Raw genomic sequence first — 27974 nt, forward strand, 5'->3', positions numbered from 1 at the left:
TGTCCCTCCTCTCTGTCTCCACGAGCTAGAGAGAAACAGAGCGGAAGGGGTCGAGAGAGGTGGACAGTAAATGAAGAGAGGGAGCGGTGTTCATGAATCAGAGGAATAAAATGATATTTTCTGTTTCAGAGCAGTTATATTGCAAATACAAATAAACACACACACAAGTCGGTGAAAGGGACACGCCAACAGAGCACATCAGCATGCTGATGGAGAGAGATAAGGAGTAGGAGACACTGACAAACAAACAGCGATGTAACAACCTGTTTGTCACCAAATACCGCTGCTGTGTATCATACAGACGATGTGGTGCTGGGTGTGCAGTTGCTCCAAATTAAACACGGCAACATATTAGGGTATTATACAACACCAGAGGATGCCACGGCAATGGGAAGAGAGTACAAGAAGGATGAAGTCACAAAAGACATGTAGGCCTAGCTATCATATTCTGACAAGTTGTGACTGATAACGTGGGAGTCTGCGTCATCAGATCCAAAAGTCTTTGTTTCCCCGGTCCAGACTAGTCTACATCATTTAAAACAAAGACAGTTTCTCCACAATGTTTTATTTTAGGGGACCGGAAACACTAGAGTAGTGTGGACTATAGGGATAAAATAAAATGATGCACTTTAACCTCCTGAGAACCTGCATCCTCATATGTGGACATTACATTTTAGGTTTGCTGCACCTTTATACTTCATTCTGCTTAACTATGACATGTTGTCCTCAGCAGTACACACTCTAGAAAATACATCAATGAGTGAAAAAATCAGATAGCAGCATCTTGGTAAAGTCAATCAACAGCTTATGCCCAGAAAAAAGTGGACCAGGTACAAAACCTGATCAGATTTTATGGTTAAAACTTGTTTATTTGTGCTTAATAATGTTTGTAGTTTGAGATTTTGTACAAATTTGAGTATTTTTAGCAATAGCAACAAGCTGCGACTCTGCTAATCAGGAAGTACTCATTTGACAACGAATAGATTTTGCTATCGTTCTTTCAAAGAGAGACTGTAAATGTATGGAAATAAACAGATTTACACACTGGTGAATTAATTGTGTTCCACAGTAAAATAAAGCTTAGTTTTTAATAATGCTCTGTTTTTAATAACGCTTAGTTTTTAATAATGCTTAGTTTTTGTACTTTTCATGTCCTTCTAATCCTAAATATCTAGGAGAAACTAACAATACTTACCAAACTAAAGCTGGGTCTCAGGAGGTTAAAATGAAAATGTATTGTGTGGATGTAGCCTCTGTAGGGTAAAACTAGTCAAATGAAATGACAACGAAACTGATTGATTCAGGGTTAACATGTCCTACAAATTGAGTACATTGAAAAAAAATTATAAGACCTACCTCTTTCTTCAATTTCTTGTTCATTTAATGCCTGGTACAACTAAAGGTACATTTGTATGGACAAATATTATGATAACAACAAAAATAGCTTGTTGCTATTAGCTTTGTTGTTATCATTATATTCGTCCAATCAAATGTACCTTTAGTTGTACCAGGCATTAAATGAACAAGAAAGCAAGGAGAAAACAAGGGTGGGCTGATAATTTTTTCTATGACTGTATATAATAGGGCTTACACAGTGGTGTAGTTGTTAGCGCTCTCGCTTCACAGCAAGAGGGTCGCTGGTTCGCCTCCCGCCTGCGGCTCTTCTACGTGGAGTGTGCATGTTCTCCCCGTGTTAGCGTGGGTTCTCCCCGGGTACTCCAGTTTAAAATTAACTGTTAGATAATGTAACTTCTTTTGTTTTTATTTTTATTTTTGATAAGGAGGAAAATAAAACATCTTTAGCGAGTAAGAGGATTTAGCAGAAGCCCGGCTCATGAACAAGAAAGCATTTTGAGGACCTTAAAGTTGCAGTCACTGATGTTTCAAAATAAACATAATGTAACAGATTTTGAAATTTCTGAAAGGCACAGCTGTATATTTACTGGAAAAGCTCCACTCTCCAGGGACCTTCGAACTACCAACTATGCACTCTGTAGTGCACTTGGTTAACATAATTTGAATCAGACAGAAAGGGAGAAAGAAAACGACATAGGGGAAAGAAAAGGAAATAAATGTAGGGAGAGGAGAAACATAAAGACACTAGAAAGATTAGAATGGACCAAATGAGACTAAATACAGATATGTTAGCATAGAAAAAGAGATGGGAGTTCAGGGGAATTGCAGAGTGCTGTTTACTCTCTCTGCCGTAAGGGCATGATGAAATATTGAAATATTGAACCAGATATTTTGCATGGCCAACAGGCTTTCATCAGTGCAGAATCTGTTCCCTGTAATGAGGCCAGAGTTAGTCCTCCATGGTAACACAAAGACAGGAACACAAGACTGATTGAGCTTCACCGAACATGGTCCTGTGTGATTGTGAGGTGCTGTGATGTGGGTCTTTGCAGGTTTGTTCCCTCCATGGGCTTTCTGCTAAAACAACGGAGACATATTTCCATAATTAGCAAGTTGAGTTTCCTGTCAAAACATTTTTTTCAATCATAATTATGATCACACCCACTCACTAGCTTAATTCCTTCACTTGACATTTATCGGCCACAACCAGAACACCACCAAACATGCAGCTATTGTAATGGGCCATTGTGCATCACTGGATATACTACACCTGTCCACCTCCTGCCCTCACCTCGTCCCACAGGTCTGCATATGATAATGGTCATTGTGAATTTATTTGCTGAAGAAGCGTTTGCAGCCAACAGTGCATAATCACGTCTGATTACAGGCGGAGAGCAGAGGGGTCTGCTAGCGAGGGGAATGGTACATTTGCATAATGTCCCACAGCATGTAGCACAGGTGAAAGAGCCAGTCATTTAAAATGGACGGAGCTGCAGTTCACGCCTTTGGAGTGCTGGATACTGTGGTTGCAGGCTGCAAAGCAAGAAAGATGGATGAGGGCTCATTAGGACCTTGCCTGTTATGTGCTGGCGACCACAATAAATGAACCGTTTTCTGTCATAATACAAATAATAATGCTTTGTCCCAATTCTCCCCTTAATCCTTCCCTCTTGTTTCAGAGTTGGCTTTAGTTTGGAAGATCCCTCTGGAAAAAAAAAGTTATGACTGGTGGAGATAAAATAACTCCACTAGGACTTTAATACATTTTTAGGAGCCAACAGCAAAACAGAAACCTTGTTTAATCACGAGTGTGCAGAATGCCATATTTGTGTTATGATCAGCCGCATCGTCAGGTGCAATGGTGGAGGAACACGTTACGTTTTCTTAGGACACTTTTTACATTATCATAAAAGATAACACAGATCAGCAGCAATAAGATACAATTAGTAGAAAATACAACTCTGGGAGAAAAAAAGGGGGGAGGGGGTGCCCAAGACTATACTTCATTAAATAATATTTAAATTATAGGAAGAATGGAATGGAACAGAACTTTTGTAATGAACTTGACTCTAAAAGTAAAAGTTGTTTTAGTGGGAAATTAAGTTCTGAAGCTGTCAGCTGCTGGAGAAAGTCTACAACGGGAATGTCCTTGCAGTGTCTTTAAAGCTTGTTAGAAGCCTTGCATCTTGCTCACCATTTGGACTTAGAGAGCAACCTTTGATTTAACCCCAGCTGCAGTTTATTGCAGTAGTATAAACAAGATGGGATAGATGTGAAGATGACAGTCTCCAGGTAACAAAAGATAAAAAGGGCATTCTTTCATCAAATATCTTCAGCTGCAGAACACAAGACTGAACAGCCCTATTTACTGGAAATGGCAGTTACAGCAGATGTATTTTTATTGACTGGCTTTTACTAAATGTGCCTAAATATGTGGTAAAAGAACAAACAAACATGACTTGTTGCGTATAGTTTTAAGACGAAACAGGGCTAAGAATTATTTCTAAAGGGAATTAATATCAAAAGCTAAAGATGAATAAAAAATGTGGTAAAGATACAGCCATCAATTGCAAAAAAATCTAACCTTTACAAGTCTGACAGGATGAAAAAGACAGTCTGCAGCATTGCTAGCAGCTCTGTGAGGCTGCCCTTAGGCATAGTGTTGCTTTGAGCTAAATGTTATCATCATTAGTTGTGTTGGGACAAATTTGGTTGTAATTAATATCTGTATCAAATTTAATTTTCCATCCAACAGCTGAAAAGATATGTCACTCAGAACCACGACTGTGAACCTCAGATAGTTAGATTGGTTTGCACCATAATGTGGTGTGGAAATTTTTTTGATTTAAGATTAAGAGTAAGATTCCCTTATTAGTACCACAATGGGGAATTCCACCTCTGCATTTAACCCATCCTTTTTATACACCAGTGAACACATGCTTAGGAGCAGTGGGCAGTGCCTTGCTCAAGGGCACTTCAGTCCTTGACCAGTCAGAATCCACCACTAGGGCAACATGAAAGTCTGTAAATATATAGCAATTTCGAACCTCCAGGCGGTCTGGAAACCAAGGCAGTTTCTTAGCCCTGTTTTAGGGATCCAATCACAGAGCGGGGAGGGACAGCAAGACGATGACGCGTACTACTCGGCACTTGGAAGCTTGTAGTTTTCTTACGGATCCAACATGGCTGCTGCAGACGCGAAACTCTCTTTAGCTGTAGATGGTGTTTTAAATAGTTTAGAGCGAAAGTTGAAAGGCGAAAGGTCTCTCGGCGGCTCCGCTGTCCCCCGGCTCGTAGCGAGATCACCGGTAGCGGGACTATTAGCGCCGCTAACACCGCTAATCACCGGCAATATCGTAACGGCGGTGATCTCGCTACGAGCCGGGGGACAGCGGAGCCGCTGAGAGACCCGCAGCAGCTTGTTTATTGCCCATAAAATCAGTGGATGTGTGTGGCTGAATGACATGAGGGGGAATAAAGCGTGAAAATAAATCTTGCAGAAAGCGAGAACTGGAGAAGCAACGCAGCAAGCAACACTCTCTCACAGACACACACACACACAACAAACATCCATTTCTGTTGCTCTACTACGTCATCTGGTATAACTGATCTGATTGGCTAAGAGCTACCTACAGACGCTTTGATAGACATTCTAAGCGCCCAATAAACGGCTCCGGAGGATCGTAAACCACGCCTCCTCTACGGAGAAATGAATGGCTGGTTTCCAGACCAAATCTCATTTGAGATTTGTCTGGTGTTAGCCAGGCTAGTATGCATGTGGCATTGAACGTTCAAATGTACATTAGTTATGTAGTGACATTATTAGTTATGTTGACAGCAATCTCTTGGGTCAAAATCTTGTGTTTGTTAGACCATCTATCTACCCTGTACTCCTCCATGTACGGATGTTCTTTATACCTGGCACCTGACTTCCGCCTTTGTTCACATCATAATTATTACAGATACAAGAGGTTGACGTTTAACGATAAACAAACAAATGGGTCTTAATAAGCTGCTTGTATAAACAGCATACAGTGTAAGGTTGTATTTTAGGGGGAGGACAGTCTCCATACATGTTTGTTGAAACATTTCACGAAAAAACTAAAATGTCAACCTCATCATGGTGGCACTACAGGAACAGTCAGGGATCACCAAAGAGGTTTCATCCTCTGGTGACAGCGTACAGAATTTCATATTAATCCATGTAATAGCTCTTGTAATAGTCTGACCCAATGCGATGCCACTAGCATGGCTTAAAGTACAGGACATTGGCAGTAGTGAAGGAGCTGTGTGTTATTTTAAATATATGTACGGCAACTGTATTAATGCTTTACTGGGGATAAAGTCCAATGGAGATAACAAGGATTTTATTTGAAAGATGCACTCTGTGTGAGATACACAAAGGAATAGTTTGGTGATTTATACAGGATAAATGCAGGAGACATTAAAGTGGAGCCACTGTCAGGTATGTGCACTGAACTTAAAATTTCAGACCAAAATGCAGTGTCAGCCAAAATGTCAAAAAAGTGAAAATAAAAGTAAGTAAAACGATAGTAGGGAGGAACTTCTGGTTTAATAGTACAGCACAATGATTGATGGTTTGATATCTCAACTGAATCAAAAAAAACACAGGCATCATGGGGCCATTAGTATACAATCTTCCCTTCTGTTCTTCAGCCCTGTGGCACTAACAACTTTCAGGATTTGTGAGTGCAATAAAGAGACCATAGATTCAAGGTAATTTGCTCCACAATGAGGTGAGACCCAGAGCGCTCGCGGAAGGCTTGCTACAATGCCAGGGCAGTTAACCTGTTCATCGGTCAAAACAAACAAGCCTCACCGTCAACTTTTATCAGCCCTTTATTTCATAACCTTGGCGGAGAAATGAGAGGCTCTCTGAGTGGTTTATGGGGAGGCCGTGTTGAATGCTGGGAGATGCGGTAGCCCGCCTGAGCAGCAATCGCTCTGATCTACAGCAATCTATTGATCCAGCAAGCTTGTCCAATCAATACAAGAGAAGAGAAGAGGGGAAACAACATTAGAGGAGAAAATAGCCTATTTAAGGAGGCTGAAGAGTGGGAGAGGGGGCTGCATACACATTTTGATAGGACAGGTACTGTATGTGGATTCTGCACGCACACATTGGGCAAGATGAAAGGAAATGTATTTTTCCACGGAGACCAATAGAAAAGCTCTTATTTCCTTAGGAGTGCCAGGAATGTAATGAGAAAACTAGCAGAGGGAAAAAAGCAATGGAGGGGCTGGTTGGGATGAGATATGAGATGAGGCAATGAAGCATCGCCGGCACGCTGCGATTGAGTTGTCTGAGTTAGGCGGACATTCCAAAATGCGTTACTGCACCAGCTAGAACAAATCAGGTCTGTCAGCTCTGTGTTCAGATCTCTTCATACTGGGCCACAGGATAAAAAGATATATAATTGTAACAGCACACATTTGACCCATGCAGCAGCAAGTGCTTCCATAAACAGCCATGTGTTCTGCCAGTGCAACCCTGAGCTACAAACAGATCCCCTTACTCTTCATTCCCTGTCCATTTCTCTGGAGAGGAGCATTGTATCATGCCGAAATTGTAACAGACAGATGCTGAGGATGGATGAGATATCACACCAATGTAAAGATTTCCATGTATCCTCAGACAGGCAATCAGATGAAGGATGGATGAGTTTTAGAGCACATGATCATGAATAAAGATTTTTATATGTGCACAACCTCGTGTTACTACATGCAGGGTATTAATATTGTTTGACTGCTGATATAAAGGGATTAACATAGTCAAAAAGGTCAAAGCAAGACATGGACTACAACTTTAAAATTTTATATTGACAGTTATCTTGGTATGGGTGTTTATATTCAGAACAACAAACAAATTAGGTTCAATTTCCTCTACACCATGCAGTGCTTTTTGTTTTTGTTTGACTTCTTTCTGATGGTACTTTCAAAAAACCTTAACCAAACCTTCTTTGCTAATTGGCTGTAGGTGACAATCATCTGTTTTAAATTTGGGTATGACTTTGATTTGACCCATTTAGGCCAAAAACACCTGGAAAAAATGCCTGGAAACCTATCGGCGATTTTGAATGAACCCCCTAAAACCTGAAGTTTTTCTGGAAATTCAACAGAAGTTTTGAAAAAAATCAACAAACTCAGCAAATGTTACATTTGACTGAATAAAAATCCTATGCATAATACAAATACATGCCCATTAGCAAGATGCAAACATGATATGACCATTGGAAGAAATAGACATAGTTATCATTAGCCTACTGTAATTAAAAAAAATCATAATGATAATCATAATAATAATAAATAATAATACATTTCATCTATATTACACTTTTCAGGGTACTCAACGACACATAAAGTCATGTAAGACATAAACAGTCATGACTTCTTATATCATCATCACAATCAATTAGTATTATTACTGTTATTATCTCCAGATGGCCACAAATCTGTCTGTTCTTCTGTGAAAATATGTCGTCTAAAAACATATTCCTCATCCATAAATCCCGGTCGATTGGTTCCGAGGGTTCAAAGTCCCGGCAATAAAATCGCTGATGCCGTTTTCATCAAGATCGATCTTCCATCACTTACTTCTGAGCTCCCTCCGCTATAGTCGTCTTCCGCCATGATTTCAAAGTTCTGGAAAAGTTCCATGTTGCATTGCAACACTCCTGCATGTATTCTGATGCATTTCATTGGCCAAGAGACGAAAATAGGTGGAAAAAAAAACTACAAATACTAAGAAACGACGTATCCGCTGTCCCGGCCTTAATGGTAGAATAACACAACAGCACTCCCGGTAGAAATGCGGTAATGCTTTCCTGGCTTGAATGGGTTGAAGGGAGACATCATTCTATTACCAAACACTGACATATCTGTCATGAGATTCTCACAGAATTGCCAGACATTAAGATAATTAAGTTTAGCAAAGAAAATGTTTAAGGTGAAAAGTCTGAAAAACTTGAAAGCATCTTAATTGATTTGACTTCACTCTATAATTTACAGTTTGAAAAGAAATTGGGTTGGATTGAGCTAAAGCTTGGGGCGTGCATGGGCAAAATTTCCCCAACAACCTTTCAGCATATTGTTATTCACGGTCAGAGAAAACTAGACTGCTGCACCATTTTAAAGAGGGTGTTCCCATCTGCTTCCCATCAAATGGTGAAAGTCTGATTCAATAGTGGAAAATCCATCAGGAAAAGTTATTATTAAGCTATTGAAGCATTGTCAACAACTGCCTCCACTGCAAAGTGATTCAAAAAAGGAAGACAGACCTCTAAAAAAAGAGTTAAACAAGGATTCTACTGATAAACTCATTAAAAGATGTGTCAATATCACTGAAGCGTTTCAGAGAGACAGAGAAAATGCTGTTAATAGTTTAGCCTTCTGCTAACGATAGCCAAAGGCTCAAGGCTGCGGCTTATTCAACTTCTTGTTTATGAAGCTTGACCCTCACAACACGTCATTTCAAAGTGTTTCACAGGCTAAACAAAGAAATAAAGATGCTTATTCTCATAATCAGGATGAATGACTACTACCCGTTCAACTCACTGTATGATTTCTTTGTGAGCGAGCTAACAAGCTTGGGAGCTGACATTTAGCAAGCTAGCTAACTTGTGCTCAGCATTACACAACCTTGGAGTTTAGCTTGTGTAACGGTGGTTGGGTGCTTACATTACAGTGACCAGAGAGCCAGTTTAATTGTGCCGCTTCCTCACATACCCTTAATAGTCTACCATGACCAGACATAAGCAATGCTTAACCTGTGCCATCCTTGAAATGCAGTAGTTCTAATATAGAAACTGTTGCAGTCTGTCTAAACATCCTCTAAAGAGAGCTTTTGAAATGTAAGGTACGGATTAATAAATGTTATATTCATAACATGGGTTTTTCAGTCTTTGTCCTCTTACAGTGTTTGATAATCATTAGTTATGTGGGAGAAGAAGAGCAGCTATGTCACTCATGCTGATTCACTTCCTGTTCTTCATGGCAGACCGTTTTCTCACTATTCCCCAGCTTTAAATGTGTTTTCGACAGTCATGCAGTTCAGTAGTAGTTAACTAGTCTAAGGAGAGCAGTGTTGCAAGGCATTGTGAGTTGTCCCCTTTAAAGCCTAAATAATTGAAGTTGATATATAATTAACACAGCAACGCTTAAAATCAAAACAAAGAATACTCTTGACACGTCACACCGATGCTGTTCACCCGAGAACCTGTGGAACTGGCACAGTCAGGCGGTGCACTATAAAATCCAATCCAACATGCTTTCTGTCTAGGAGGTCATTGTCAGTTCCAATTTTTCCGTATTTCTCTCTGTTGCGGGTAGCAGCGTGTGCAACAGAGCACGTTTTTCCATCTACATCACATAAAGGAGTCTTATCTGCTGGCACTAAGTATCAAAGTCAGCCGGTAGAGAGTTCAGGGCTGGGAACTTGTTCAAAGAGTTTATTTCAAAATGAATTACATAGAAAATGAATCAACACTCGTTCAACAAATCACTTTTCTGAAGGCTAGTTACTTAAGTCCTTGGTTGGCAAAATTATAATAATATTTTTATTATACGAATAGGATACTCTATCTTTTAGAGACATAAGATGGAGTATCCACTGAGCAATGAACTTAGGGTAAAGTAACTACAAGGAGTTTTTTAACTGGTTATGAAACAGTCTCAGTTTAATATTGATGACTCTATATGACCTACATAAGCAAACAAGACCTTCAGTGAGAATATTGGCTGATGCTATGCAGTCATTCTTAATGCAGGAGAGCAGCAGTGATTCCTCCTCAGTCGAGAAACAAAGCTTCACATAGCTGCACTGTCAGTAGCAACTGATCCTGACAGGACCGGCCAAAGGTCAAAAAGATCTTCAACATGGTCCAGGAAGACCTGTGCATCGTCTTCAGCTGCAAGTTTCTGTAGTGAATGCCAGCAGACATAGAGAAGCTGCATTGGGGTAGCAGGGTCTGTCTGCGCCTTCAGGACCTGGAGCTCACCACCCAATTCTGACAGCCCTGCAGTACACTGCTGGGTGCCCATGCTGGGCCCACTGGAGAAAACGGAGGCATGGAAGAACCAGAACGAGGCTGTCAGACCTTCCTGCACTTAAATGTGAGGTTTTCTAAATGAAGTCTGGCAGATGCAGATTTTTATGACATGAGGCATGGTTCTGATGGGAAAAACTATGGCTTTTTATGTCCAGAGGGGCCGCAAAAATGGATTCAAAGTGAAGTTGCTTGAACTGTCTTAACTTCAATGCTTTGATACATAGTATTTTGTAGAATTATACTACCAGCCAGCTTGGAAGGATACACACACAGGCATTTATAATGATGCAACATATGCTATCTAGGAATTGTTTTGTAACGCATTAGTAAGGCACTTTAACATTTGCGCAGCAGTTCATTTTCCATGCCATCCTGTTAGCCCTAATTTAAGACACACAATAAGGTTCCAATTCCACCCTACCCAACTGTGTTTGTCATTTTTAATAATTCATTGAATGTTTAAGCTCTCCAAAACCTTTTCTATTTGACATTTTTACCCTCTCAGTACAAAACAATACGGAGGCTGAAAATGTCTTCCATAAAAGCTTAAAATATTACATATAACTCTACAGCAATTAGCTCCCATTCTATGATGAGGGCCTCCATATTTTACATTGTCTGGGACGGAAGAGATGCAAAGCAGGCCATTGTATGAGGATCTCATTAGGCTACTAAGAGTTTCACTCCATCTAAATCATGCGGCTGACGCGTCTAATAGGGTCCAAATAAAGTCAGCTCATTTATGAAGCAGTTAATGTGTTCTGCAGAACTCCACTTGTAGGCCTGTGTTTATGGCCATTACGCTATTCAAGACAATGTTTCTCATTTTTCAACATGCTACGGGGAAAATCCTCTTCACCGCAGTTAGCTGGAGTCTGTGGAATAAAGAGGAGCTGCGGCTCTGAGCACATCTCAACACGAGTTTGGGAAAAAATATTGGCGGCAACTATTTATTTGGAGGATAAGGCATTAAACACATTTGCATAATCTGAGCAGTGCTGCAGCTGGCCCGCAACAACATCAACTCATACGGCCCTAATTTCACTCTTATCATTTCTCTGCTGAAAGAGGAGCAGCAAAAATCAACTATTCATCCCTTTTACATTTATTAGCATGACTGCATCCAGCGAGTCTCTCAGCTGCCACTGTTCATTTAGAGTGCGTGTCTTCTGGGAGAGATATCATATGTTGTTTTACGAGTGTGTTAAAAACCAGTGGCCATGAAAAAGAGCAGACATACTGTGGAGGCAACCTTTTAGATAAGGTGAGACAAGGCCCTCAGGAGTGCTTGTGTTCTCACAGTGGGGCTCTATAACGTCATAAAGACATAAAACCACATCTTCCAGATATGAGACGTGTATTGATGCAAGGTGCACATGGGCTAAAAACAGAGAGATCTCGGTGACCACAGGGCTGCATATGTTATTTATATAATTGTCAGTAGGATCATTAAAAACAGCAATGATCTGAGAGAGATGTGGTGTGCATTTGACAGGGGCGGGAGAAGTACTTAAGTCATTTTATTCTGGACGGATGATTGGATTCATTTATGTGTGAGCATTACTTCTATCCTGCAGCTGGTAAAGGTGGTGGTAACTGCAACTACTTTATATACTGCTGGATAGCTTAATGTACAATACAACAGTACAATACAATACATCAGAATTACGAGTTGATTATATAGTAATCATTTAAAAGTAGTCTGTCTCTATGACCTATCCAGCGTGTTCTCCGCCTTACGCTCAATGTCAGCTGGGATCGGCTCTAATGAAACTGTCATATATATATATATATATATATATATATATTTGGACATATATAACAAAGGATTGAAATCAACACAGCAGAACCAGAGATGTCTTTGTAATTCCATGCATTCTTCTTCCTTGTCAAAACTTCACTACTACATTACCCACAATGCAATGCTTCACCAACAGTTGGGTGTTTGATTTAGATGTGCTATGCTAGTAGCTAACTCCAAGCAGAAATGACTATTAACAATAAGCTTATAATTTAGTATACTTCAACACAATTCACTAAGACAACAACCCCTTCCCCAAATTAGTACACACACACACACACACACACACACACACACATACTTGTTTTCAGGACTTATCAGTACATATGACAAAGATGTGAAAAATGGGAACATGCCTTTCTCAAGGTCCTAGAGGCTGGGGAATCAAAGTGTTTCTTCCCCATGCTTCCAGGAATATGCCCATCTGTTGAGATTTTGGCTAGGGCTATCTTTTGGTCAAACCTTATTTTAATGCTACTTGTTAGGAAATTGTCAGGTTTATGTGACTTATAGGTGCAATAACATCACACACAGATATTTCATGTTTAGGTGAATTGTGAAACCCATGGATAAACACAAAATTTTCATGTATACATGACTTATAAAGACCAGGAAAGGGAAGGGTCTGTATTTTCACCTTGACTCCTGTTGCATACGTTTGAAATACCTATATAAGATATGTTAATAGTCATGCTCATCAGTCAGGTAACCTCTGACAGAAATGTCAGATATTCACATGTTAATACAACACAGTAACACTGAGCTCTGTAGAGACTTAAAATGAGACATAGCTAAAAATGTGGTCAGTCTACTTTTTGAATCTTATTATTGTATTGCATTAATGAATTTTGTAGTACATGTTCATGTGAATAAAAACATGGAACACTTTCTGCCATTCTTTCTTTTTTAATTGCTGGCAAAATCTGTAAATTGAAACAGAACAGACCACAGAAAATACAGAAATCTGGCCTCCTTCCCTCATGGATATAAGGCAGTGCAGTAGACAAGGCATGTTTGAACTGAACCAGTTTTGTATCTTTCTATAAAAAAAGACAGTTAACTCTCTATTGAAGCTTACAGCTTCTATGAAAAAGTATATTCAGCTAACCTTTCTAAATAAACTCAGAATTTACATAGCTCCCATTCCAGTGAATTGTCTAATACTTCAAAAACCAGATTCAACAACTTATGGGTAAGAACAACGCAATGCTGAAAACTTAGGAGATAACTATGGAAGAAACGATCTCTTTTAAGAAGTTTCAACAAGCAATAGAGAAAGTACTTAATCTTCTTAAACCCCATTTTCTAAAAGAAATTATGGCAGGTACTGTGAATAAAACCAGGAGAGTGGGGGTTGAAAGAAACATGCTCATTAATCTGAACATTTGGCAGGACTGAGCAACTCAGAACAATCTTTTACAAACATCGAATAAAAATAAAATTCAGTTCAACTGACATAGAATAGTACCTTGGCTACAGTTTGCATTATCAAGTTCTATCTATTCATCTTCCTTTTTAATGCTATGATTCTGTTGTGAATGTAGTATTTGATGGCAACCCAGTCTCTGTCTTTTAGAGCTACCGGCTCTGCTTGGAGGCAGGAGTCACAGTCCCTTTTACCTGGTACTCTGCAGCTCGTTATGAAATGCAACATGTGCTGCTCAACAGCCCTCACTTCGTCACCTGTCCACTTGCTTCTCACCTTCCCATCTGTCATAAACAGAAACAAAAGAAAATAATTTATCAATGGAACAATGGCTCTGCTAATGTAAAAAATGCAAGATAGGATAGAAAATATTCTAGTTAATAATGTGAATACAAAATGCTCTTTAACCTTGCTTTCCATTGGAGCACTTTGAGGATGCTTGGGATGTACCCACTTGAAGTGCTGTGCTCTGCTGGGAATCTAAAAGGATGAAATAGAATATGTATTATGATAAAAGCACACATTCACATACTGCCATGCCTGAGGAGACTTAACTTTTCATCACATGTACATTCACTTCAAACATTCTGTATTTGGCTGCATATTATATTTTACCATTTCTTGGTTCAGTGTTGCCGTTTTTGTTGTCCGATGTGGCTGAAGCAGAAGTGCCCTCCATGTTGTCCAAGGTAGTTGAGTCAGAAGTGCCCTCCATGTTGTCCAAGGTAGTTGAGTCAGACGTGCCATCCATGCTGTCCAGGGTGGTTGAGTCAAGTGCATGGCTTGGATCCCCAGGAGTCTCAGTTCTTGAGCCTTTGAAAAGTAACAATGAAATGTGTTAAATGGATCCCTATGAAAAAGGCTTTCCTGACTTGCTACCTCCTCTTTACCTTCCTTCTAAGTTGCTCTGCCCTCCAGTGTACTGCTAACTGACTTCTTAGCTATTATTGCAAAACATAAATTCCCTTTTTGTCATCTAATGTTGCTCCATTGCTTTCTTATGTGTCTTGTATCCTTCACTAATTTCTCTTTTTCTTTCTGTTGTCTAGACCTAATAGGCTTCAACCTGTTCATCTTTCTCTCAATGTTTCCAGATCTTTCAGTACAATATTCAATATTCATAGATGATGTCTCCCATCCTCTCTAATGAATATACTGTTGTTCCTTAAGCCCATCTAACAAGATTATCACAGTACCTATTAACAGTCTCCAGTCTCATAACTTAAAGATGTTACCACATACTGTGCGAGTCAGGATACCTTTGTGTTGATGTCGGTCAGCAATGGTTTCTTCGCTGGAATCATCATCACTCGTGGTTACTTCATCTGGTTGAGTACAAAAGTCAGGCCAAAGTTTTTAAATTAAAAGCCGAACATGCATATATGTTACATTTAAAGCTTTATAAACCATGTTTCAAACTAAATTTTACCGTCAGGATTGATCTCAATGTCATCCAGCCCTTTCCCTTGCAGATCAGACAGTTTTCCTTTTTCCATTGCCATCAACAGTTTGCTGACTTTTGCAAGCTGCAGGGTACTCTCTGGAAGCCGGTAGAATTCTCTGTGGACACGGATGTTGTGTCCGAGGAAGGTGGCAAGTTGATCCATTTCATTTTCTTTAAGGTTTAGTACTGTGGACAAAGTGGCGACTTGTTTCCGCAATCTTGTTGAGGTGAGGGCCTCTGGGTACTTTGCACCACATTGTTTAGCATACTTGCGAAAGCAGTCAGAGCCTCTGTAATGGGAAAGGACACCTGGGCGTGCAAACAAGTACACATTCTCTGTGCAGACTTGACAGTCATTCCTGTTTGTCATGAGGAGGTCCATTGCAGCGATCATGTCAGGTGTGAGAAGCACAGGTACCATTCTTGACCCTTTACCACGAATCTCAACTCTGTCAAAGTGCCTTGCAAGCTTCCTTTCAAACTCAGTAAGGCCGATCATAATGTCAGGATTCAACTCTGTGCGATTCCGGGATGTGAAAACCTGGAGCTCCATTTTTGAAACTTCCCCTTGCCTTTTTCTGTTAAATAGTACTACCTGCGTTAAAGTCACTTTAGCAAGATTTCCGAAGGTTATGCTGTTGCGGTTTTCCTTCAGGTCCTTCATGCACTTAGCAGATTCGGTGGCAAGAAACTTGTGCAGCAGCGACACATCCTGTGTAAATGGTAAAACCTGTGGTTTATTCCATTTGGCTTGTTTAAGTGTACCCAATGCAGCAGCTGAAATGGACTCTGTCCACTTTTTCTCATACAGAGTGGCAAATTGCTTGGCTAACTCTGCAACATCATGGCGATTTGCAATGATGGCATCGCACTGCACAATGCCTGCAACTTTGGCCAAACTGTGCCCCAATTTCAAAGCCAAGGATGGGGTTTTATATGAGTTGCTTTCCAACTCATAACCAGCAACAGCTCTGACTGCTTGTATGACCTGGGGAAAGTTACTCGGCATAACAAGGTCTTCTGTGCTCTTCAAAGGTGTCATAGCTCTTGCCGTTATCAATAATCTTGCCATCTCTCTCATTTTTTGCCGTATGTAATCATTCCTTCTCTCATGTGGTTTCCTGGCATTGTACAGTGACTCACCAAGGCTTAGAATGTGTCTTTCACTCCTTACTACCAAGGAAATGTCATCCTGGTTCATTTCACAGGCAATCTTCCAAACAGCTTCATGAATTTGATTAGGTTTTGGTAATTCCAGTTGGATCCGTTTTCGCCCAGCAGGAGGCTCTCCCTCAATGGGCTTCTGAGGGCAGTTTCTCACATGTCTCCAAAGGCAATCTCTTGCATATAGTCCTTGACAAAACTTGCAATGACGATAACCATCAGACTCTCTTGCTGTAGTGGGTCTTCGACAAGCAACCATTTCTCCAGCACCAGAGGTTGCCGCGGTAGCATTATGGTTAAAGTTTCCCCTCTTCTTGATAGAGCGTAACAAATCTCTTCTTTGGCGGGACCTTTTATTAAAACCGAAAGCCCTTGCAACATCAGGCTGATTCCCGTGGGCGGATTCAAGGTGTCTTGCCAATTTAGAAATGGCCTTTTTACAATAAAGACAATATTGCTTCTTGTTGTACTTGCTTTGTTTTGCTGGGTTTGGCAATGGAGCGACTTTTATGGAGCTGTGATTGTGTGATGTATTCCCTGATGAATTGGCACTGCAACTCATCACTGAAGTGCTATGACTGCTGCTCCTCAGTGGCGAACTAAAACTTGTAGGTTTATCTGAACCAGTGATCTCCCCACTGTGTGCTGTAGCTATCCCCACTAGCATGTCCTGTAACAGTTTTTTGGGAGCATGAGAGTCTGTGATTTCCAGTTCGTTACTACAAAGACTTTCATCTGAGGAATTGCCACTTGAGTCTGGAACATAGTCAATATCTTCATAATCTGTACAATCTGAAGATTCATCAGTAGACATCTGAAGAAAAATGGAGAAAAAAGCATTGTTACATTCCTAAATAGCCAGGTTATCATTCCCCGTACAGTACCATCACATTGTGCATAACACGACTTGAAAATGATGAGTCATTAAAAACATGAAATTTAATTGAATCGGATTCCTTAATACAGTTGTTTTTCTATTTCACTACTGTGTCATATTCATTAACTGGTCACTTAAGCTTGCAGAGTTTCCATCATGAAATCCACCATCATCGACCAAGGGATGTTCAACCTTTAAAACCATTATTAATACTGTAAATACAATTCACTGAATAGACATTTCCCCCCTAGTTATATTAAAGTGGAAATGATTAAATTATTTAAATAACACTTTGAAAATATTTGCCTCACATCCCTACCTATGACATACTATTAGGACAATAATCCCTAAACCACAACACGTCTCAGTGGGCGATTTGATTTTGATGGTGTATGATATAAAGGAGAACAATGCATAGCATTAAGTTTTGCATTACTATGACTCACCTATTGCATAAAAATATAACAAATATTTTGAGAGAAAAAAATCTGTTGCAACTTTGTCATTTAAACATGGTGCATGAACTGGAAGCAACAAGTGAATGAGAGAAATTCTGCTAGGCTCATGGAGGTTCTTGTAAAATAAATACCTTGAAAATAATTAATTTGCATATGACCAAATGTTTGTATTTACTTTGATTTGCATACTCACAGAATTATTCATTCTTGTGAACAGAGTCAAAGTCATCTGCCTCTCTCTCTCAAATATCTTTTTCTTGGCCTCATCGTAACGTTCCTCACACCGAGCATGATGTCGCTTTAGATTTTGCAGACGACGGCATGCTCTTAACTGTCCATATCAAGAATCAAATGTAAAGAACCTTAGTCTTAGTGAAGATTCTACAATATTCCCTCAAATAGTTAATATCCCCAGTCAAAGAACATGACATTTTTGAATGAAGGAGAAGAAGGCAGCTGTCTTACTTGCTTTGCAGTAGCTGTCTGTTGGAAGGGGACACCTCCAGTGGTCTGGCTGACCTTAAATGAAATGACAGAGATTCATTGTTTGTTTGAGATTCCACAGAACAGTAACTGGAAATTATGATGCAATTAATTACACTGTAAATGAAAATAACTTTCTAACTTTTTCTATTGTCGTCAAAAAAAGCTCTAAACCCCACACTGATGTAAATTGATCTACTTCCCCAGAAATCCAATGTTGCTATTGATGATATTGTGAAAATTTCACACAAACTGATTGTTTTAATGCAGTGAAAGGGCATTTCATGTATGCACTGGAGCCAACTGAGACATATACTTAATTCCAAATAGAATAAACTAATGTGTAATTACCTGTTGGAAGGATGAAGTGGATCTCTCGCTCACTTCTTCGTCTACAGAAGATTGAGTCAGGATCTGAACACTTGGTGTCTGCAACAAAACACAATACAGAGTCAGACATATTCTGTACTATAAATCCTGACTAATGAACAAATGATCATACTTGTTTCAGTGAACATAATTCACAGGAGGATCTAGGCTCATTATGCCAAACTCTATAGAAACTGCTAACACTGTACAGCATCTGCTTCCCAACAATATGAGGACATGTAACACACACTCTACAGTCGATGGGTCAGACAATATGAGGACATCACCTCAAACACACTCAGGTCTTTCATAGCCTTAAACAATATGAGGACATGACGACTGAACACATGTAAAGTCCATGTTCCTGACTTCTAACTTCTTCTGTTGTTGTCAAAGAAAGCTCTAAACCCCACACTGATGTGCACTGATCTACTTCCCCAGAAATCCAATCATGTAAACTGATCAGCAGATATAAAATGGACAAGAACATTAGCAAAATGATAAAAAATATATAACATTTAGTGAGAATAAAGATCTAGTTGATGCTTTAAGGAGAAGTTAGAGCTAACAAAAGATATAGCCAATTTCTTTCTGCTAAACTATTCAAAAACAAGTAATGCTAACATTGATATTGTGAAAATTTCACACAAACTGATTGTTTTAATACAGTGAAAGGGCATTTCATGTATGCACTGGAGCCAACTGAGACATATACTTAATTCCAAATAGAATAAACTAATGTGTAATTACCTGTTGGAAGGATGAAGTGGATCTCTCGCTCACTTCTTCGTCTACAGAAGATTGAGTCAGGATCTGAACACTTGGTGTCTGCAACAAAACACAATACAGAGTCAACATATTCTGTACTATAAATCCTGACTAATGAACAAATGATCATACTTGTTTCAGTGAACATAATTCACAGGAGGATCTAGGCTCATTATGCCAAACTCTATAGAAACTGCTAACACTGTACAGCATCTGCTACCCAACAATATGAGGACATGTAACACACACTCTACAGTCGATGGGTCAGACAATATGAGGACATCACCTCAAACACACTCAGGTCTTTCATAGCCTAAAACAATATGAGGACATGTAACACACACTCTACAGTTGATGGGTCAGACAATATGAGGACATCACCTCAAACACACTCAGGTCTTTCATAGCCTAAAACAATATGAGGACATGACGACTGAACACATGTAAAGTCCATGTTCCTGACTTCTAACTTCTTCTGTTGTTGTCAAAGAAAGCTCTAAACCCCACACTGATGTGCACTGATCTACTTCCCCAGAAATCCAATGTTGATATTGATGATATTGTGAAAATTTCACACAAACTGATTGTTTTAATGCAGTGAAAGGGCATTTCATGTATGCACTGGAGCCAACTGAGACATATACTTAATTCCAAATAGAATAAACTAATGTGTAATTACCTGTTGGAAGGATGAAGTGGATCTCTCGCTCACTTCTTCGTCTACAGAAGATTGAGTCAGGATCTGAACACTTGGTGTCTGCAACAAAACACAATACAGAGTCAGACATATTCTGTACTATAAATCCTGACTAATGAACAAATGATCATACTTGTTTCAGTGAACATAATTCACTGGAGGATCTAGGCTCATTATGCCAAACTCTATAGAAACTGCTAACACTGTACAGCATCTGCTACCCAACAATATGAGGACATGTAACACACACTCTACAGTCGATGGGTCAGACAATATGAGGACATCACCTCAAACACACTCAAGTCTTTCACAGCCTTAAACAATATGAGGACATGACGACTGAACACATGTAAAGTCCATGTTCCTGACTTCTAACTTCTTCTGTTGTTGTCAAAGAAAGCTCTAAACCCCACACTGATGTGCACTGATCTACTTCCCCAGAAATCCAATCATGTAAACTGATCAGCAGATATAAAATGGACAAGAACATTAGCAAAATGATAAAAAATATATAACATTTAGTGAGAATAAAGATCAATTTAATGCTTTAAGGAGAAGTTAGAGCTAACAAAAGATATAGCCAATTTCTTTCTGCTAAACTATTCAAAAACAAGTAATGCTAACATTGATATTGTGAACATTTCACACAAACTGATTGTTTTAATGCAGTGAAAGGGCATTTCATGTTTGCACTGGAGCCAACTGAGACATATACTTAATTCCAAATAGAATAAACTAATGTGTAATTACCTGTTGGAAGGATGAAGTGGATCTCTCGCTCACTTCTTCGTCTACAGAAGATTGAGTCAGGATCTGAACACTTGGTGTCTGCAACAAAACACAATACAGAGTCAACATATTCTGTACTATAAATCCTGACTAATGAACAAATGATCATACTTGTTTCAGTGAACATAATTCACAGGAGGATCTAGGCTCATTATGCCAAACTCTATAGAAACTGCTAACACTGTACAGCATCTGCTACCCAACAATATGAGGACATGTAACACACACTCTACAGTCGATGGGTCAGACAATATGAGGACATCACCTCAAACACACTCAGGTCTTTCATAGCCTTAAACAATATGAGGACATGTAACACACACTCTACAGTCGATGGGTCAGACAATATGAGGACATCACCTCAAACACACTCAGGTCTTTCATAGCCTAAAACAATATGAGGACATGTAACACACACTCTACAGTTGATGGGTCAGACAATATGAGGACATCACCTCAAACACACTCAGGTCTTTCATAGCCTAAAACAATATGAGGACATGACGACTGAACACATGTAAAGTCCATGTTCCTGACTTCTAACTTCTTCTGTTGTTGTCAAAGAAAGCTCTAAACCCCACACTGATGTGCACTGATCCACTTCCCCAGAAATCCAATGTTGATATTGATGATATTGTGAAAATTTCACACAAACTGATTGTTTTAATGCAGTGAAAGGGCATTTCATGTATGCACTGGAGCCAACTGAGACATATACTTAATTCCAAATAGAATAAACTAATGTGTAATTACCTGTTGGAAGGATGAAGTGGATCTCTCGCTCACTTCTTCGTCTACAGAAGATTGAGTCAGGATCTGAACACTTGGTGTCTGCAACAAAACACAATACAGAGTCAGACATATTCTGTACTATAAATCCTGACTAATGAACAAATGATCATACTTGTTTCAGTGAACATAATTCACAGGAGGATCTAGGCTCATTATGCCAAACTCTATAGAAACTGCTAACACTGTACAGCATCTGCTACCCAACAATATGAGGACATGTAACACACACTCTACAGTCGATGGGTCAGACAATATGAGGACATCACCTCAAACACACTCAGGTCTTTCATAGCCTTAAACAATATGAGGACATGACGACTGAACACATGTAAAGTCCATGTTCCTGACTTCTAACTTCTTCTGTTGTTGTCAAAGAAAGCTCTAAACCCCACACTGATGTGCACTGATCTACTTCCCCAGAAATCCAATCATGTAAACTGATCAGCAGATGTAAAATAGACAAAAACATTAGCAAAATGATAAAAAATATATAACATTTAGTGAGAATAAAGATCTAGTTGATGCTTTAAGGAGAAGTTAGAGCTAACAAAAGATATAGCCAATTTCTTTCTGCTAAACTATTCAAAAACAAGTAATGCTAACATTGATATTGTGAAAATTTCACACAAACTGATTGTTTTAATACAGTGAAAGGGCATTTCATGTATGCACTGGAGCCAACTGAGACATATACTTAATTCCAAATAGAATAAACTAATGTGTAATTACCTGTTGGAAGGATGAAGTGGATCTCTCGCTCACTTCTTCGTCTACAGAAGATTGAGTCAGGATCTGAACACTTGGTGTCTGCAACAAAACACAATACAGAGTCAACATATTCTGTACTATAAATCCTGACTAATGAACAAATGATCATACTTGTTTCAGTGAACATAATTCACAGGAGGATCTAGGCTCATTATGCCAAACTCTATAGAAACTGCTAACACTGTACAGCATCTGCTACCCAACAATATGAGGACATGTAACACACACTCTACAGTCGATGGGTCAGACAATATGAGGACATCACCTCAAACACACTCAGGTCTTTCATAGCCTTAAACAATATGAGGACATGTAACACACACTCTACAGTTGATGGGTCAGACAATATGAGGACATCACCTCAAACACACTCAAGTCTTTCACAGCCTAAAACAATATGAGGACATGACGACTGAACACATGTAAAGTCCATGTTCCTGACTTCTAACTTCTTCTGTTGTTGTCAAAGAAAGCTCTAAACCCCACACTGATGTGAACTGATCTTGTAACTAGAAATTACAATCAATAATTTAAGTTTAATATGTATCTTTTTTTTATCTCCTAATACTTAACAGATACTTCAGTGTATAATCTATGAAGAAGATTTACTCACCAGAGCTCGCCATGGCCACTGAGATTTTCCATAGTCATAGGTTATTTCACTCTCTGCTTGGATTTCTTCAATAGCAAACAAGCAAAGATGAGGTTTACCCTGGACTGTCATTTTTTTCACTTTGCAGTTTGAGGACTTGTGGCCATCATTAACCAGCCGGCCCAGTGAGTCGTCTTCACGGGAAGCATCAATGCTAAAATTGAATAAGGAAACATATCTAAGTTTTCTACACTAAAACCATGATGTTGTAAAGAACAATTAATCTTGTATACTTTACTTACCACCATGAGCTATTGTTCCATTTAAAATCAAACAGGAAAGCATTTTGCTTCTCTGTGTACTTTTTCTGCCGCTTGTCCCGTTCACATGGTGAGATCAACTCCCCACGGTACTCGACCACAAAGGATCCCTTTTCAATTGGTGCACAGGCAAATACACCACGTCCTAATACACAAAAGTTCACTGATAAGTGTCAAGTAATACAATCCAAATCAGGTTTACTAACTGCAGCTGATCAGATATTGACAAAACATATGCAGAACAAACAAACATAAGACTTTCTAACAGTGAGAAAAAGATCTGAATGATGTTTGGTGATGTCTGGAATTGATGGTTAGGGCTTCAATCAATAAAATCACTTACAAAATTCTTATTAAAATAGATGGCAACAAATTTCATTAGCAATTTGTTGTGTTGTGCGATTATGTTGTCATCATGTCTAGTACCATTCACGCAGTAAACATTTGGAATGATATCCAACATACCTTTATAGTCATTGATCCACTGGACCTTTAAACAAGGCTTGTCACCTCCAGATAAAACAAACTGAGTAGCCTCAGCCTCAGGACGAAGTCTGGCTCTTCTTTCTGACATGCTCTTTTCTTGGCCATTTACTCCTCAACCTGCAAACATCTACATGGGATGATGACAAAAAGTCAACGAGACAAGTACAAAAAAGACCAGTACTTATTTTGAATCAAAGAGGACTTATAAAATGGTATTATTCATAACGCATTTGCTGATAAGGCTAATAGATCAGTGTAAACCCTGGGCAAATGTCATTAAACATTAAAAAACTTTAATAAATAATATTAACCTACCAAAGCACCAACAAAGCAACTTAAAAGATACATGTACTCTACCTGTACTGAATAACTAGTATCATCAATTTGTGTTAAAAAGGAAAACATCATCTAAATTCCAGAAAAATATCTTGTGCAAAAAAAAAAAACAGTTAAAAACAACTTTGACGTCACTGCGGTTGAAGATGAAACAGTTTGTTTGGAGAATCGTCCCTTTAACTCAGGTTTGCATTGTTATCAGTTATATTTAGCAAAAACTTCTACTATCTGTTGTTAAAGATTAAGCAAAAGTAACTAATTACCATTTATGATACATCCCTTCCAGTTTGTTTGAGTCCACTGCCCGTTTGAATTCCGTTTAGCTAATTAGCTAGCTTTAGCTAATTAGCTAGCTAATTAGCTCACTTTACCTCATGCGGTGGGTGTCCTGAGCGCTGAAGGTCCCGGATGTGCCGTTCACCGAGAGCTCCGCTGCGGTCGTATCCGTTTCAGAGGCGTTGCCTCTAGTTGAGTCTTTCGCCAAATCAGATGCTGAGTCACTGACTGACTTACTGACTAACCATTCAACGCTGATCTCAAACGCAATCATTGTGTAAAGCTGGTTCAAGCCGCGGTTGTATAACCAAAAGGAAACAAAACTGAAACCTAGTATAAGACTGAACTGTGTATAAAACCCAAGGGGGCTTTTATTTTGAAAGAAAGGAAGTGGTTAATGCAGGAACTTCACCAGTCACGGACTTCCCTCGTGTTTACATTCGAAGCTCAGCAGCACGCACCGGAGTTCAGGTAAGAACAATGTTTCTAAGTTGTTGAGAGTTGTCACGATAATGTTTTGCAAACTGCTGTTACAGTTAATTTGGTTCCGTTTGCATGGGAAACTGTTCTTATACACACGTAATAGGCATGTAAAAATGTCTTAATTGTTCCAAGTGTCCTGATTGTGGTGTGTTATAGGTATGTTGTTTTAAAAATGTCCTAATTTGTCATGAAAACAAGAGAAGCACCTCTGGACCTCCAGATGAAAATACAGATGATTTAAAAAAAAAAAAGTAGTATAATGTGTTGTTCTGCACTTTACACAAGGCTATATTGTAAAAAGGCTAATGCATTTTAATTTAAAATATAATTAATGAAGTGTTGGCTATGTCAATCAATACTTATAGGTGTACAAAGGGAGGAGAGACTGACCCTGATGATGACCATATTGAACTGGATGACAGCAGCAGCAGCAGGAACCTCCCAGTTCAACCTACTTTTGCTGTACTTAAAGGTTCCTAAGGTAGAATACTAATTACCTAAAATGTTACTAATCCACCACATAGCAATATGTGAATTGCTCTTTTATATTGCTTGCCTGTTGGAATGTTGTTGTCTCTTAGAATATTTTGGGTGACAACAAGTAAAGCTTGACCACCTCAGTATGTTATTTCAAAGTTGTCAATGCTTCAAGATCCCCTTCAGACATGTTATGAGATTGAATAAAATACACTAAATTCTTAATTTCATTTTTAAAATTATTGCCTAAATGATATACTTTCTTTTATCCCTGTGGCATCAGGGAGCATCACAGACACAAAACACAAATACTATATTTACATTATTAATATATTTAATATATTTACATTACTTTGGAGTATTTTATAAATGTATTTAACAGGGCTGAAGAGCAATACACTTTGACACACTCAAAGGGATTTTGTAAGGCCACAGTACTCACAGGATGTCTGTATTCAAGTTCAATCAGTTTGAGCACATGCTTCCTGCCTAAACTAGTGAACAAATAAGCATGTATCAGTTGTTTATATCCTTAGCCTTCTCCTATGGCGTTCCAACGTTTACATTCTAAAAAGTAAGATATATATTATGTAGTTATTGCAGTCCAGAAAATATGTTTACCATGAAGGACAGTCCACTGCACTAGTTTAGGCAGGAAGCATGTGCTCACATAGAATGAACCTGAATAGCCCTGTCAAATACAATTACAAAATACTGCAAAGTAATTGAAAATCAAGGAACAGAAGTACCATGCAGAATGATGTATGTGCAGATTTTGACCCTTGAAGACTGTTTACATACAGCACATACACAAGCTCAAACATACAGTTGTGGGAGCAAGAGGAAAAACACATTTTTGATTTTGGAATTTCAGCATTGATCATGAGGATTAACTTCCAAAGACTAATATTGAAACTTTTTATATTTCCAGACATTTCTCAAACAAGAACTGCTGGCCCTGCACAACAGATCCTGAAGACCTTCCCTCGCACTTAGCATGGTCGGCGTATTCAGCTTATACATTCTCACCGTGAAATTGAGAACAAGAACAACAATATCCATACTCTTATTAAGAATATAGAATGTTGTTGTTATTGTTCTCACTTACACTGTGATAATTTGAGTGGTGCTTATTCTGCTTAAGACTGATTACTATACAGAACACCAAGATGTTTACTGTACAGAGCTGAGCACTAACTATTGAATGAGAGTGTAGAATATTGTTGTTCACTGTGAGAATTTATGGTGCTGCTTATTAGGGTTGCAAAATTCCTTACATTTTCAAAGTTGGAAACTTTCCATGCAAATCAATGGGAATTTATAGGAATTAACAGGAATAATGGGAAATTTGCAATATATATATATCTGTGCATAGCATGCATTAGCATTTTTTTACAAACTTTTCTCTCATCTTATTCTACAGAACAATGTAGAAACATTTTACCCCAGCTAATGTAGAAGGAAAGGCTGTGAACAATTGCGTGCATGTCAGCTGATGACAAAAGAATATATACATATGTATATATATACATGTTTATATTTATGCTTGCATATGACAGTTTGTAAGAATTACCCCAACTTTCCCATTAATTCCCATTTATTCCCATTGCAAGTTTCCAACTTGGAATATTTCCGAATTTCCCCAGTTTAACTTCCCATGGAAAGTTTCCAAAAATTTACCGGAAATTGTCCACCCCTTTGTAACCCTACTGCTTACTGTGCGTAACACTTGTTTACTACAGAGTTGAAGAGTATTGATTATACTTATTAGAAATGTAATAATTCTAATAAATATTGCAATATATGATTATTGCCAGTGCTGTAAATAGTGTTGTTCCTTGACAATACATTGCACCCACTTAACCTGCCTTAGGCTACTGTTGATGAGATTACTTATTGCACCTAAGACCCAGATGTTGATGAGAAAATTATTATTATTATTTGACTCTAATTGTATGGAATATGTATTTTGCAGTAATGCTTCAAATGTGTTTGTGTGTCTGAACAAAGTGACATGTGAGGACCAGCAGCGTGACGTCACCGAAAGTGTGTTAAAAGTGTGTTAAGTTCCAAAACTGGCCACTAGTTGGCGTAATCGAAAATGAGCAAAAATGTTAAACACACTTACACACTTAATTTCTTAAAATTGTGATGTTTCAGGACATTGGAGATTTTTGGTCTGGGAGCATGTTGGAGGGGTCTAGAACACTGTAGAGAGCTCAGAAAAATGAGGACGTCAAAAATGTCCTCATTTTTCAGAGTGTCCTGATAGTGTAGGTGTGTTATCATAAAAATGTCCTGATTTGTCATGAAAACAAGTACACACACACACACACACACACACACACACACACACACACACACACACACACACACACACACACACACACACACACACAAAAACGGTAATATAAAGGTTTGTAAACTCAAAAAATAAGTCACAAACAAGTCAACATAATCCTGCCAAATTGTGATATATGTCATAACAGGAAAGACAATGCTGAAAACCACCAAAAAAGATTCAACTTACTAGATGTAGTAGGAAACAGTGATTCAGCCTCAGCTTGATTTCTATCCTCTGCTCAATTGTTACAGTTTTCCGATCACACTGATCTCCTTGTTCACTTCAGATGTACAAGCCACAAAAAAGGAGCTAAAAAACCTCTTTCAACTGAAGGCTGAATGAAAATACTACTCCAACCTTCACAAACATTTCCATTCTGGCCACTCCAAACAGTTCCCTC

General features: G+C 38.8%; 1 protein-coding gene and 2 long non-coding RNA genes across 5 annotated transcripts; 1 reads left to right on the forward strand and 2 right to left on the reverse strand.

Moving 5' to 3' along the window:
- Nucleotides 1-1793: 1793 nt before the first annotated feature.
- Nucleotides 1794-27939, reverse strand: LOC131993188 (uncharacterized). The gene is made up of 3 exons (XR_009396294.1): nt 27761-27939; nt 2648-2889; nt 1794-2433 (listed from the first exon to the last, which is right to left on the reverse strand). It is a non-coding gene; the product is annotated as an uncharacterized LOC131993188 (long non-coding RNA).
- LOC131993167 (uncharacterized) lies at nt 13112-25059 on the reverse strand. 3 transcript variants are annotated; one of them, XM_059358948.1, is made up of 16 exons: nt 24366-25059; nt 23638-23785; nt 23155-23317; nt 22874-23066; nt 22222-22299; nt 21454-21531; nt 20662-20739; nt 19894-19971; nt 19197-19274; nt 18429-18506; nt 18060-18113; nt 15081-17073; nt 14911-14976; nt 14267-14464; nt 14060-14131; nt 13112-13935 (listed from the first exon to the last, which is right to left on the reverse strand). In XM_059358948.1, the coding sequence occupies exons 2-16, from the start codon at nt 23744-23746 to the stop codon at nt 13721-13723; spliced, it is 3531 nt and encodes a 1176-aa protein (XP_059214931.1). In that variant the 5' UTR covers nt 23747-23785; nt 24366-25059; the 3' UTR covers nt 13112-13720. The 3 variants fall into 3 exon arrangements, with proteins under 3 accessions (XP_059214931.1, XP_059214942.1, XP_059214923.1); XM_059358959.1 differs by lacking the exon at nt 24366-25059 and adding an exon at nt 24258-24323; XM_059358940.1 differs by lacking the exon at nt 24366-25059 and having other exon boundaries at nt 23638-24317.
- LOC131993182 (uncharacterized) lies at nt 24602-26993 on the forward strand. Its single transcript, XR_009396289.1, has 3 exons — nt 24602-24741; nt 25119-25234; nt 26162-26993. It is a non-coding gene; the product is annotated as an uncharacterized LOC131993182 (long non-coding RNA).
- Nucleotides 27940-27974: the final 35 nt, after the last annotated feature.

Source organism: Centropristis striata, chromosome 2 (assembly GCF_030273125.1).
Source record: "Centropristis striata isolate RG_2023a ecotype Rhode Island chromosome 2, C.striata_1.0, whole genome shotgun sequence".
In the NCBI taxonomy this organism is placed as follows: Eukaryota; Metazoa; Chordata; class Actinopteri; order Perciformes; family Serranidae; genus Centropristis; species Centropristis striata.